Source organism: Rhamphochromis sp. 'chilingali' (genome assembly GCF_963969265.1).
Source record: "Rhamphochromis sp. 'chilingali' genome assembly, chromosome: 16".
Classification (NCBI taxonomy): Eukaryota; Metazoa; Chordata; class Actinopteri; order Cichliformes; family Cichlidae; genus Rhamphochromis; species Rhamphochromis sp. 'chilingali'.
In genome coordinates, this window is record NC_137943.1 from 13,159,580 (window position 1) to 13,173,431 (window position 13,852).

General features: G+C 46.7%; 1 protein-coding gene across 1 annotated transcript in view; it reads right to left on the reverse strand.

Moving 5' to 3' along the window:
• Positions 1-338: 338 nt before the first annotated feature.
• Positions 339-13,852, reverse strand: part of LOC308383447 (calsyntenin-2-like) — a 167,682-nt gene continuing 154,168 nt past the window's right edge. Inside the window, exons 13-18 of the mRNA XM_080861410.1 lie at positions 4,993-5,198; positions 4,636-4,803; positions 4,267-4,412; positions 4,032-4,152; positions 2,926-3,116; positions 339-2,758 (exon numbers count right to left, since the gene is read on the reverse strand). Of these exons, the coding sequence (XP_080717536.1) occupies positions 2,543-2,758; positions 2,926-3,116; positions 4,032-4,152; positions 4,267-4,412; positions 4,636-4,803; positions 4,993-5,198 (1,048 nt within the window). The 3' untranslated portion in view covers positions 339-2,542. The remainder of the gene's footprint in view (positions 2,759-2,925; positions 3,117-4,031; positions 4,153-4,266; positions 4,413-4,635; positions 4,804-4,992; positions 5,199-13,852) is intronic.

The following is a 13,852-nucleotide window of genomic DNA, read 5'->3' on the forward strand; positions in this document are numbered from 1 at the left end:
TTTTCAAACTGCTCACCTCGTGCACGAACCATTTTGCAGATTGAAAATCTATTACACAGAGCATCTTCCTTCCTTTTGGCTCAGAGGCAATTTGAATAAACACAGTGATTCCATGTGAACCCCACCTGCCTGTAATGAAAACAAATGAAACACACAGGCAGCCAGCTCCAGCATGATGCATTCATGCAGCTGGCCAACACCTACAATGACAGCTCATTAATTATTCAATTTATAAGCTGCTCGACACACACACACGCGCACACGCATGCACACACAGTGCACATCAGGTCAGGTGTATAGCGTAGAGACAGGAAGGAGAGCTTTGTAGAGTCTAAAACAAGTCTTTATTGGTCAATATACAGGAAGCAGTGGGATGACCACTAAAGAGAGAGAAATCCCAACCACAGAGTTTACAAAAAGAAAAAGAAACTGATATATAAAATAAGTGTCTTGAACATTTTTACAGGGTTTGTTATTATATGTAAAAGAACCTTTTTTTAATCTTTAATCTTCAGAAGCATATTATGACAAAGAGGGAGGGAAAAAGGAAACAAGGCAGTTATTTCACAATGATGACATCACAACCACAGGCCAACAGAAGGAGGGACAGGTGAGCAGGACACATAGTATCAGAGAGCTCAGTGAGAGAGGTCGTCATAGATACTGTCCACACACGAACGTGTGACCGGTGCTTTCCTGTGAGCAGAGATGGGAATGTCACGGTTTCTTTTAGCTTTTAAACAAACTGGAATTTAATTTTGTCAGAGTGAGTGTTAATCAGTAATGACGCCGGTACAAAGAGGAATGACTGTAAGTGAAGTATCCACTTCTTCTTGTAGCTGTGGTGAAGTTGTGCAGGAATGTGGATATACTGTATAAGCGCTGCTTCTTTTCTCCTAAATTTACCACCGTTTCTGTCAACATCTACGCACGACTTCAAACGGGCGCTCCGACAACTTTGCACAATGAATTTACTTTCCTTTACATGAGGGATAAAAACAGCACGCTGATATCTGTGGGTGTCCTTTGCTTTGACATGAAAGCCTGTGTTACAAGCTGCAGATGTGGACTTCTGCAGCCAGTTTCACAGACGCGCCTGTTGCAACTGAACAAAATAGGAAAGAAAATCCTACTTTGTTGGTTTTGCTAAAGGCGAGATCCTACAGTATATAACTCATTATAAATTGTTGGCATCAAAAGCTATTTTATTTGCTCAAGGACGCTGTACACAACATTAGACATCACAGCGGCCTGACTCTGAGACAAGTCTAACTAGATAAACTCGTGACAAGTTAGGTGTTTGTGAAACCGGCAGGTCTAAGATGAGATGCTACTGACTGATAGATGGGAAGTGCAATGTATATTGTTTCTGGAAAATGATCAATACTAGGCACTAAAGTCAGGATATTATAGCCTGTTCTGCATCAATTCTATATCTGTCTCTTATATCTGGAGTACCCCTGTTTCTGTGCACCGATCCTTTATGGTAGGTCCATAATTGCATAGAGGACTCCCTTTACTATGGATAAAACCAAAGGAAACATGGGGTCATAGTGGCAAACTGCAACATTTCTGTATCACTGCATGTGCTGAGTAAAAACCAAAGTTAGCTACTCCTAAACAGTAAACATTTGGGCCACAGCACGGATAGATCTGGCACACACACACACAGATGCAAACAATCAGCTTCTAAGCTAATGGAAAAGTGACTGTTTTAGCTTCAAGATAATCCAAGGAACTCAAAGATGAAAGATTCCGTTTAAAAATTGATATTTCTACTTTGTTCTGTACATGCAGTAAATCAGGACAAATGTGGAATGTTTCTCTTTAGTGTCCAGGCCACAGAACCACAGACTTTAAGGACATAAACGTGTTGTGGTTGAGAAGAGAGGAAACACAGAGAGAGCACAGCTATGTCATACCTACTATCAGGGCCATGGGAATTCTACGTAAAGATGTTACAGATACATGAACTAGCTGATGCGTAGATGGATAGACCTTGCTGTTAAATTGATAAAAACAATCAGTTTGATGGATAAAAGATTTAAAAGTAACGGAGGATACGATACACATACTGAACACTGGGATAAAAGTCAATTTTAAGCTTGTGTTTCGTATCAGTGTCACATCATTTAAGATCTGGCTCGTGGCTCAGAGTTTGGGACTGAATTTATAATGTGCCCACATAATAAATGACTCGACTGTGCTTGTTTGACATATTTTTCTCTGCTTTACTGGTTGTGACGTGAATAATGATGCACACACAGACAACGATTTCCATTCAGTCATACGCCATGTTTGACTGCGTCCAGCAGGGGGAGATGTTACATTAAAAATGACAACATGGGAAGATTCGAAGAGTATTTTCCAGCAACAGATTGTAAATTATTTCATCAGAGTGTGTGTGTGTGTATACCTTTACAGAGCATGAAGGAATGTCTGGTTGATACGTGTGTGCTGTGTATTTTTATGTGTGTGTCCGATGAGAATGTGCATGAGCGTGTGTTTGTGCACATATGTGTTAATGTTTACATGTTCGTGATCAGTATGTTATGGAGGAACTGTCCCATCCGAGTTTCCCCTTCTGCTTTCTCTCTTTAGCAGCTTCTCTCCCTTCATCATCATCTTCCTCTTCATCGCTGTTCTCCGACTCAACACTTGTCACACCTCCCACCAGCTCTTCCTCCTCCTCTTCTTCCTCCTCCTCATGTTCTTCTTGCCTTACCTCATCACCCAGAGCCTGAGGTCCTCCTATGTTCTAGAGAACAACAAACAAAAATCAGCGTATAAACGACACAACTGCAGGTACGTTCATACTGTTAACAAGTACTGTGGACATTATCTTCAGTCTTCCACTCTGTCCTTCTTCTAAAGAAAATACCCTGATAATGGCATTAAATGCTAAACCACATCTTTCAGAGTTACCTCCATGGGGTTGACAGTGATGGTGAGCGCAGAGTTGTCCCACTCTTCCTCAGCATCTTTGACCTCATCTTCGTCCTCTCTCGACCCTTCCTGATGTGTGGCGTGGATCCTGTAGACTCCAATAACCACGATCACTACCAGTGCTGCGATACAAACCACGATAACAACTGTGGCTGCAGGAGGTGCCGATCCTGTAAAAAACAGTGATTAAAGTAATTATGCACACACACACACACACACACACACACACACACACACACACACACACACACACACACACACACACACACACACACACACACACACACACACACACACACAATAATAATAATAACAGTGGTTTCCTATGATACTCATCGTTTCCCTTAAGTTCTCTAACGATCCTGTAAAAAACGAATGAAAATGCTTTACATCGGAGTAACAGAGTACAACTAAACTAAATGCTCATTAGAATCATAAATTAGAAATTGCAGTGGGGCCACAGTAGTGACTGAATGTACAATTTTGCTATTCAACTGTTTATTTACTGTTATGTTATCTATCTTATGTATCTTCTTTGTTAAACAACACAGTTAGCTAGCTTGCGTACATTTATCAAACACTTGGTTTTTATACTTTTAGCTATATTCCAACTGTTAGTTTTTACATTAAGCTACCTTCCTGATCAAAGCTTTCAATCAGTTGTTTTCAGATTAGTTTAGCTATTGTGTCCATGTCCTCCCCCCCAGCTCACGCAGAAGTACCTCACGGGGGAACCTTATTCCCTGGTTGGAAAACATCTCTTGTTTAAAGCGAGTTCTTCCTTTCCACAGTGACCAACTACTGCTCAGCTTTTATCCTTTCTTCCAGGACAGGATAAAAGACAGCATGTCTCATTCACACAAGTATTTTTCTATATCTAAGTGCTTTCTATCTATCTCACATCGGCACACATTCTCACTCCAGTGAACACATCAGCAGCAAATGAGTGTTCACTACTTTAATCAAACCACCAACCTTTCAATTAGTACACGACCTGCTCTACCTCCTGAGAAACAGTCACCCACAGGCGACCGTTGTTAAGGACCAGCGCTTTATAAATGAACTGGACTCTATTTGTGTCTTACCTGACATGTGAGAGTTGAGCGAGTGCATCATGAGTGGGTGATGGACGGGTCTCATGTACTGGGGCTGGACAGCCATGTGATTGGCGTGCTCCACAGGTGCCGAGTGGTGAAGAACACTGACCTATGCAGAACAAATAGAAGACGAAACAGGGTAACATTGAAAGATAAAACAAATAAACCATAAAAATAAGACAGAGACACTTGGTAGATAAGAATGTATATATATCAAACTCACCTCCAAATTGAACTCGTTGCTGGTGTAGCGACCGTTGAGCTCCGAACAGGTGAGTCTGAACCTCCTCTCACTCAGATTGGCTGGTCGCCAGTTCCTGTAGCGCACTTGCCTCAGTGCCTGCTCATAGTGAGCCATGGAGTCCACACCTTGTAACACAGAAAAAGATTTATGCCTTACTAATATCCAACACATGTCATGAAGCAGAACTGCATATTGGCGACATAAATAAGCCTGTAATTAAACGACAGGGACATGTCTCAGGGACCTTTACATCTTTCTTAATGTATGATCGTCTGACTGCTGATTAAAGGGCACGCCATTTTCCAGATTTTTCCCTAAGATGAGACTGCAGAAGGTCACACAGCCTACCATAAATTGATATTCCAGAGGTGGAGTTGGTGGCATCAAGGTGTTTTCCCAGCAGAGCACTGTGTTGAATCTCTAGACTTTCTCTGTCTGGATTCAGTTCTTCTCCAATTACCAGAACATCACAGTAGTCCAGATTGTGCATTACCTCCATCACTCCTGGCCTGCGGGCTGCATGCACGCACACAAAATCGCACAAGTGTGAAAGTGTTTGAAATGATAAGATGTCAAATATCCAACACATATATGGTCGAATATAAAACACCTCAACAGAAAGAAAAGCAAAAGATGATTGTAAATTAACTAAAGCATCATTAAGATGCACATATAAGCTGAGAGCATCTATAACAGCCCACTCACGTCCACCGAAGCCATCTCCCTTCATTACTGTGCTTGTGATGTGAAGCTCTTTGAAAGGTGCCACACCCAGCGGGCCCCGGAGGTCGCTGGCAGGCCTGACGAGTCGATTAGATCCAGCAATGGTGATTCTCGGTTCACTGGGCGGCAGCACCATAACTACTGCCTTGATGTCTGGGATGGAGAGACATGTGTCCTCTCCGAAACACCTGACACACACACACACACACACACACACACACACACACACACACACACACACACACACACACACACACACACACACACACACACACACACACACACACACACACACACACACACAAGAGGAGAAGAAAAGGTTACAGGGTAGGACAGCACCTGTGTTGCTGCCTCACTGCTTACGTCTCTTGATTTCACTGCGGCGTATTTGCTTTTGTATAATTTAAGTACCGCAGCTCTGAATTAAAGGCTCAGGGAGCGACAGGGACATTTCTTTATTCCAACTGAACCTCACACACTGCAAACCTATAAGCACAGCAGGCTAACAGTAAAATAGCAAAAATAAAAATCTTAAACCATAAACAGTGCTAGGTTTGGTTGAAAATATTGTTTTTGTGTTCATGATGTTGAGAAAATATGTTTTAAAGGCCTAAACTTTTAGGGCTAGATAAGAAAAAATGTATCTGAAATACATTTCTGAGGGCACACACACACACTGATAGCGTTCAATATCACTCCTTCAATTTCCAGCTTCAATCTCATCATCCTTGAAAATACTCATGTACTCTTCTTTCAAATTTACCCCTACAACATTTCACTCCTGATGTTACTGTGAAGAAGTTTCAAGGCACCCCTCATTTCTTTATATTTTACTTCAAACTTTAAGGCTTTCCGAAGGTCTTTCAAAGTTTTTCTTTGGACGTTGGCTGCTTTTTCACTCATTTTCAGTCCTTATACAAAGGTACCAAACTCAAGGGATGACCCAGTGTTGTAATAGACAACTTAGTAAAGAAACAATTTAAATTGCATCTTTGGGCACTTTGTTACTAGCAGCCTGACACAAACACATATTTTGTTGCCATTTGTTTAGTCGACTCTACAAAAAATGTCAACACAGTCTGAAATAAAATCGTATTTTTTGTACCAATGAAGTGATTTCCAAAGAGCTGTTAGCCAAGTGCTTGACATATCTTGGCGTGGGGTGCAGTGTGTCAAGTGGAAACAAAAGAAGTGGCACACACACCAAAAAAAGCTAGAAATGGTCTCAGTGGAAGAAGCCATTCATAAGGGAGGAAACAGGAAGAATCATCTAAACCGAATGCAACCAACATCCAAAGAAGAGCTTAAGAACTACTATATGCTTTATTCCCATGTATGTTTGGATCACTGCACTTTTCATTGTCATGCCCATCTTCCTAGCGAAATATAAAGAAATAAAGGGTTGGCTCTAGACTTTTGCGTAGGATTGCATGCAATAAAACCTCTTTTTAAGTGCTAATGTATTTAGAGCTTTTTAAGATTATTTTAATTTCAATAATAATAATTTTGGGGCTGTAAGAAGATTTCTGCAGTGCTAATAGTGCCTGCCCATTTCACACCAGTATGAAGAAAAAAAACTAACAGTTCAAACTTAGAAATTTATGCATATTCAATCCCTCTTAGCGAAAAACTGGTTTAGAAAATACGTTTTCAGGGGCTTTAAGTGGCCGCTGAGGTGGTTTGTTTGTGCAATCAATTTCTACTAAGGCATCATAATTGATTACCACTTCTGAGGTTTGTTGGATTGCCAGAACAGGCTGGCAACAAAAAAGAAAAACTGGCAAGAATACCAAATTCTCCATTGAGTTTGTTTTACCCACTCATCAAACAGGCCAGCTGCTTTATGAAAACATGTACAGTGCATATTAATTCAAAAGATTTTCTTTCAGTTTTTCCTGTTAAAAATCATTTCCATCGCTTTATCACGAGAAAATCTTTTCTATTCTGGACAAAAATTCTATGAAAGGATGTGAATTTCATTTTTATGTCGGTTTTATTGTGTTGTAAGTAGATTATATCACTATAGAAAAACCCAGTTTCAACTGGACTTAAGTTGAATCGGTGTGATTATGAAAGCGAGCAACAATGAACTCTCACCTGCACATAAAAACATCCCACGTACGTATAAAGAAATGAAATCCACAAAAGGGGATGTTAGCTTTTGAGGTCTCAGATCAATCTTGGCTTGTTACCTGCCTTGACCACATGGCCTCTAGTGCATCACTTTGAAATTTGTCCGTGTGTGTGTCCTGGAAACAACACTGCTGTGGGAACTACTACACAGCAGTGTGGTAGTTCCCACAGCAGTGGGTACAACCGCTGAGTACTATTTCAGTCTGTTTGTGTGTACACTGTCAGCGCGACAAGGTTGCCACCCTTCAAGAAGCAGCCTCCAAGATGGACACAGTCCAACTCGTGGATGCTAACAAAAGGGTGCCAGAAATCTCAGAACTTTACACCCCTGTCCAACATCATTTTTAATTTAACTACACATATCAGGTGTTTTTGTACCTGTTGTACAGGCAATATTTTAAAGATGGATATGGCCCAAGAAAATGTTGATAAGCTACTTATGCTGCCAGACAGGGCTTGTGACATGGAGCAAACACCCGCGGCTTTAAAACAACACAACGTCTTAAAGAATTTTCTGAACACTGTATGTGTTATGTGACTACATATTGTTGTTTTTTTCCCTATTCACGGACTGCGGATTCAACATATCTGCTGAGTGCAAAGGCGGATCTATCTGCCGTTATCTCGAGGAGCGCAGTGAAGTGTTGTCAGAGTCAGACAGCCTCTATTGTTGCTCCTGGAGCTCGCCTCACTTTATCGACCAGCACGAAGCTGATTTGACCCGCCTGCGTTTGCTGCTCAACAAACGAACAGGTGCTGCATGGCTGTGGAGACAAGACGTAAGACACGTGAACATGTACCAAGCACTCAAGCTAGACACAAGTCTCTCTCTCTGGGACAGTAAGCAATATCTATATATGCAATCAAGCATGTTGCATTCAATGTGCTACAGCTTAGTGCTTTGAGGCAGATCGGGTCAGACATGAGCCCCGTAGAGGAAATCCATATCAGTACTGGGATGTAATAATGATCCGATAAGAAACGCAGGAATGAGTTAGTCTCAAAGTAGTAATTCAAACATGGGTGCCACTTACAATTACCACTGAAATCTTAAAAAAAAGACATAATTCGCTATTCATTATCGCACAAGATAAAAAAAGATTATTTGAATGTTTCGTCTCAAAGGGAAAGAGAAAGTGAATTCTCTGTGAATTTGTTTAACAAAACCCTCAGTTGTATCTTTTTTAGTTTGTTAACAGTTGGCGGTGCATGCACACTATATATATATATATATATCATACAGGTACACATCATCTGTCTTGGTCTATGCACGGGAAAATAAATAATCAGCCTACTACTTGTCTATTCCATCAACTACATTTAATATATAATGTAAGGTTTCGGTCTAGTGGTGAAAATATAGAAAATATCAGCTCACCAAAAGCCAACCGAATATGAATCCAAATTCATGAACACGTTTGTCTGTTTGCAGTACTGGGAAATAATAACATGCAGGAGATTTCTGGACAAGTACTTGAAAGAGCGGCAGGTTGAGTGACTGGCATCATCTGTCACGGGAGTGGAACGGACTCAGGCGCAGACTGAGGTAGCACAGTTCAACGACACTTTATTAATCACACTGGTGCACTATATACACGTGAAGGGGGGGGAAAACACCAGGGTCCCAGGGATCACTTGGCTGGGGAGACACACTTCTTCGCACTCGCTCTGCTCCTCGTCCAAACAGTCTCCACACAAGCAGCTCAGCTCACTCTCCTACTCACGGGGTCCAGGGGTCACAAAAGGGCTGATCCAGGTAAACCTGTTTACACAGACGAGGGTAAGTCGAAGGCAAACACGGGAACAGTAGAATCGCAAGGAAGCCAGGCAATACTAACGAGAGTTACTCAATATTCCAGCGACGAACAGCTCAGAGCCCCAGCTTTAAGAGCCAGAGAACTGCAATCCGCTCGAGATCAGCTGCAGGTGCGTGGGCCAAGGGCAGGAGCCCAATCAGAGCTCCGCCCAGGCAGACAGGTAGGAGAGACAGAGTGAGAGAAAAACAACAAACACTTGTGGCCACACTGGGCTGGCCGGGGAGGCACAGGGACCATGACAGTACCCCCCCTCAACGGGAGCCCCCCGGCGACCCACCAGGCTTACCCGGGTGCAGGCGGTGGAAGTCACGGAGCAGGTCCCTACCCACGATAGCCGACCGGGGCACCCAGGAACGTTCCTCTGGCCCGTAGCCCTCCCAGTCAACCAGGTACTGAAAACCCCGACCCCGGTGGCGGGAGTCCAAGATGCGCGAGACGGCGTAAACCAGCTGGCCACCCACGAGCCGGGGCGGCGGCGGGGGCCTGGAAGGAGGGCACAACGGGCTGGAGACCACCGGCTTGACCTGAGAGACATGGAACACATCATGAATACGCATGTTGCGTGGCAGCGCCAAGCGGACGGATGCAGGGTTGATCACAGCACAGACATCAAACGGGCCGATGAAGTTGGGGGAGAGCTTCCTGGATTCGGCACGTAAGGGCACGAAGCGAGTGGAGAGCCATACCTTCTGCCCCACCACATACTCAGGGGCGGCCGTCCGGTGGCGATCCGCGAGTGCCTTATTCCGTTCCTTCGTCCGGAGTAAAGCCGCCCGAGTGGCCCGCCAGGCCCTGCGACACCTGCGGAGGTGATGTTGGACAGACGGAACAGTATGCTCACCTTCAACCATGGGAAACAGAGGCGGTTGGTATCCCAGAGACGCCTCAAAGGGTGACACACCGGTAGCAGAGGACGTGTGACTGTTGTGAGCATACTCTATCCACGGCAGGTGTTCACTCCAGATGGCCTGGTTATGGGAGGCGACACAGTGGAGGGCGGCCTCCAACTCCTGGTTGATGCGCTCCGTTTGGCCATTTGTTTGCGGGTGGAAGCCAGAGGAGAGGCTCACCTTGGCACCTATGGCAGAGCAGAACTCCCTCCACACCCGCGACGTGAACTGAGGGCCCCGGTCCGAGACAACGTCCTCAGGGATGCCATGGAGCCGAAAAACGTGCGTGGTGAGGAGTCGGGCAGTGTCCAAGGCTGTGGGGAGCTTAGGAAGCGCAACGAAATGGGCAGCTTTGGAGAAACGGTCAACGACGGTCAATATTGTAGTGTTACCTGCAGATGGTGGCAGACCAGTGACGAAATCCAGAGAGATGTGGGACCAGGGTCGGCTGGGTGTGGAGAGTGGCTGCAGACATCCAGACGGATGTTGATTGGAGTGCTTATTTCGAGCACAAGTGGTGCAGGCGGTGATGTACTCCCGTGAGTCTTTAATGAGGGCGGGCCACCAGAAATACCTGCGCAGGAATGCAGTGGTGCGGTTAACTCCTGGATGGCAGGAAAAACGGGCCGTGTGAGCCCACTGGAGCACCCGGGACCGGACAGCCGCCGGAACAAAGAGTCGATCAGGGGGGCCCGTGCCAGGATCAGGGTCGGTTTCTTGTGCCTCCCGGATGAGCTCTTCGATCTCCCACGTAACTGCTCCAATAACGCAGGAAGTGGGCAGAACAGATCCAGGGTCGGACTCCTCCCCGACTGCGGCGTATTGCCGGGAAAGAGCGTCTGGCTTAACATTACGGGAGCCTGGCCTGTACGTGATGGTGAAATGAAACCGGGTGAAAAACAAAGCCCACCTGGCCTGCCGTGAGTTGAGCCGTTTCGCCGAGCGGATGTATTCGAGATTTTTATGATCGGTCCAGACAATGAACGGCTGTGCAGCTCCCTCCAGCCAGTGCCTCCACTGCTCCAGAGCCAGCTTTACGGCCAGAAGTTCGCGGTCTCCGATGTCATAATTCCTCTCAGCTGGGGAAAGACGACGAGAGAAAAAAAAGCACAGGGGTGGAGCTTACCCTCGAACCGTTGGGAGAGCACGGCCCCTACTCCAGACTCCGATGCATCCACCTCCACAACGAACTGCAGGGTGAGGTCAGGCTGGCGAAGGATCGGGGCGGTGGCGAACCGTTCCTTGAGGCGAGAGAAGGCTTCCTGAGCCAGCAGGTCCCAGTGGAATGGCACCTTGGGTGATGTTAACCTAGAGAGAGGCAGAGCAATTTTACTAAAATCCCTGATGAAACGCCTGTAGAAGTTAGCAAACCCCAGAAAGCGCTGAAGCTGCCGGCGATCGGGTGGTCTGGGCCAGTCCAACACTGCCTGAACTTTTGCCGGGTCAGGTTTCAAGTCCCCTCTGGTGATGATGTAGCCCAGAAACGCCACTGAATCCATGTGGAAGTCACATTTCTCTCCTTTAACAAAGAGCCTGTTCTCCAGCAGGCGCTGCAGGATCTGCCTTACGTGGACCTCATGTTCCGCTTTAGATTTGGAGAAGATGAGAATGTCATCTAAGTAGACAAAAGCACATCGGTTAATAAAGTCTCTGAGAACATCGTTAACAAGAGCCTGGAACACGGCTGGGGCGTTGGTCAGGCCGAAAGGCATCACAAGGTACTCGAAATGGCCTAGGTGAGTATTGAAGGCCGTTTTCCACTCATCCCCTTCACGGACTCTCACCAGATGGTAGGCGTTGCGCAGGTCCAACTTACTGAAGATCGTGGCACCCTGAAGTAACTCAAAAGCAGAAGAAAGGGGCAGAGGATACTTGTTACGAACAGTGATTTTGTTAAGCCCGCGATAGTCGATACAGGGGCGACGGGTCTTGTCTTTCTTAGCAACAAAGAAAAACCCCGCTCCCACCGGGGAGGACGACGGCCGAATGATGCCCGCAGCGAGAGAGTCAGCAATGTAATTCTCCATAGACTCCCTCTCTGGCTGAGAAATGCTGTACAAACGACCAGAGGGAAGCGGAGCCCCAGGCAGGAGATCAATCGCACAGTCATACGGTCTATGAGGGGGGAGTGAACGCGCCCCATCTTTACTAAACACTTCAGCCAAATCATGATAAACACGCGGGACCGAGGTCAATTCCGGAGGCTCGACCGGCTGGTCAGGCCCTGGAGATGTGGTAGGAGCGGGTGCAGCTTGGAGACAGTTCATGTAGCATTCGATGCTCCACCCGGTTACTCTCTCTTTCTTCCAATCGATGTGCGGATTGTGTTGGAGCAGCCATGGATAACCCAATACAAGGGGGGTGCGCGGTGCTTGAAACACGAAAAGCTCGATGCGCTCTGAGTGGTTACCCGAGAGAGTAAGAGACAGGGGTTCCGTGATTTGGGTTATGTCCGACAAGCGTTGCCCAGACAGGGCTGTGACAGCAAGCGGATCGGGTAGGGCGTGTAGTGTGATGTTTAGCTTTTTTGCCAGAGCTGCGTCAATGAAACTCTGCTCAGCACCTGAATCCACTAGAGCTTGAAGAGAGTGGGTAACATTCTTAATGGTGAGTTTTGCAGGCAACATAAGCTGGGGGAGAGAACTTTTAGTAGTTATATCGCCCACCAGTATTCTCTCAACTACTGGCGAGCGCGCCCTTTTGCCCGTGCGCGGCATGAAGAGGCAAAATGGCCCTGACGGCCGCAATATAGACACTCACCGGCAGCCATACGCCGTTGACGTTCTGCGGGTGAGAGCTGCGAACGTCCAAGTTGCATGGGCTGCTCCTCCTCCTCAACCTCGCCGTGCTCGAGTGCCGCTCCAGGCCCCGGTGAGGCGTCCCGCGGTGGCCGAGGCTGAGCGAAGCGACGTTGCGTGCTTCGCCGTGCACGCAGGCGATCGTCTATTCGGATGCATAGGGACATGATCGCACCTAAAGAGGAGGGTAACTCACGCACCATTAGTTCATCTTTAATCTCCTCACTCACATTGTTTAGCAGTGCCGTCTTTAATGCTTCCTGCCCCCACCCCGCTTGCGTCGCTAGTGTCCAAAAGTCAACTGAAAAATCTGCCATGCTCCGCTTACCTTGCTTCAGGTTCATGAGGCGGAGCCCAGCCGCCGCAGCAGTGGAGCCTTTATCAAAAACACTCCGGAACAGAGACAAAAAATCATCATAAGTAATTTCGGGACTAGCGCTCAGCACGGCTTGTGCCCAGGTCAGCGCACGATCTCGTAGCAACTGAACAAAATATGAGATCTTACTCCCGTCATTAGAGAAGGCATGAGGCCGCTGGCGAAACTGGAGAGCGCACTGCATAAGGAAACCCGCACACTTCCCTACATCCCCTGAAAACAGCTCAGGTGTGGGGAGATGAAACTCACACACAGCCGGGACCGGAACCGGTGAGGCAGCACTTACTGCGGAGCTTGATGACGCCTGGGCGGGTTCGCTGGTAGGCGAGGGTTCCGGCAATGGAGTGCGCTGAGCAGCTGCTAGTGTTAAGGCAGCGACATTCTCGCTGAGGTGAACAAGCATTCGCTCGTGGCGTTGTAAGATCGCTTCCAGTGTGACCGGGGCGGAGGGAGACGGGGAGGAAGCTGAATCTGCTGAGTCCATGGTGGCTGGAATATTCTGTCACGGGAGTGGAACGGACTCAGGCGCAGACTGAGGTAGCACAGTTCAACGACACTTTATTAATCACACTGGTGCACTATATACACGTGAAGGGGGGGGAAACACCAGGGTCCCGGAGATCACTTGGCTGGGGAGACACACTTCTTCGCACTCGCTCTGCTCCTCGTCCAAACAGTCTCCACACAAGCAGCTCAGCTCACTCTCCTACTCACGGGGTCCAGGGGTCACAAAAGGGCTGATCCAGGTAAACCTGTTTACACAGACGAGGGTAAGTCGAAGGCAAACACGGGAACAGTAGAATCGCAAGGAAGCCAGGCAATACTAAC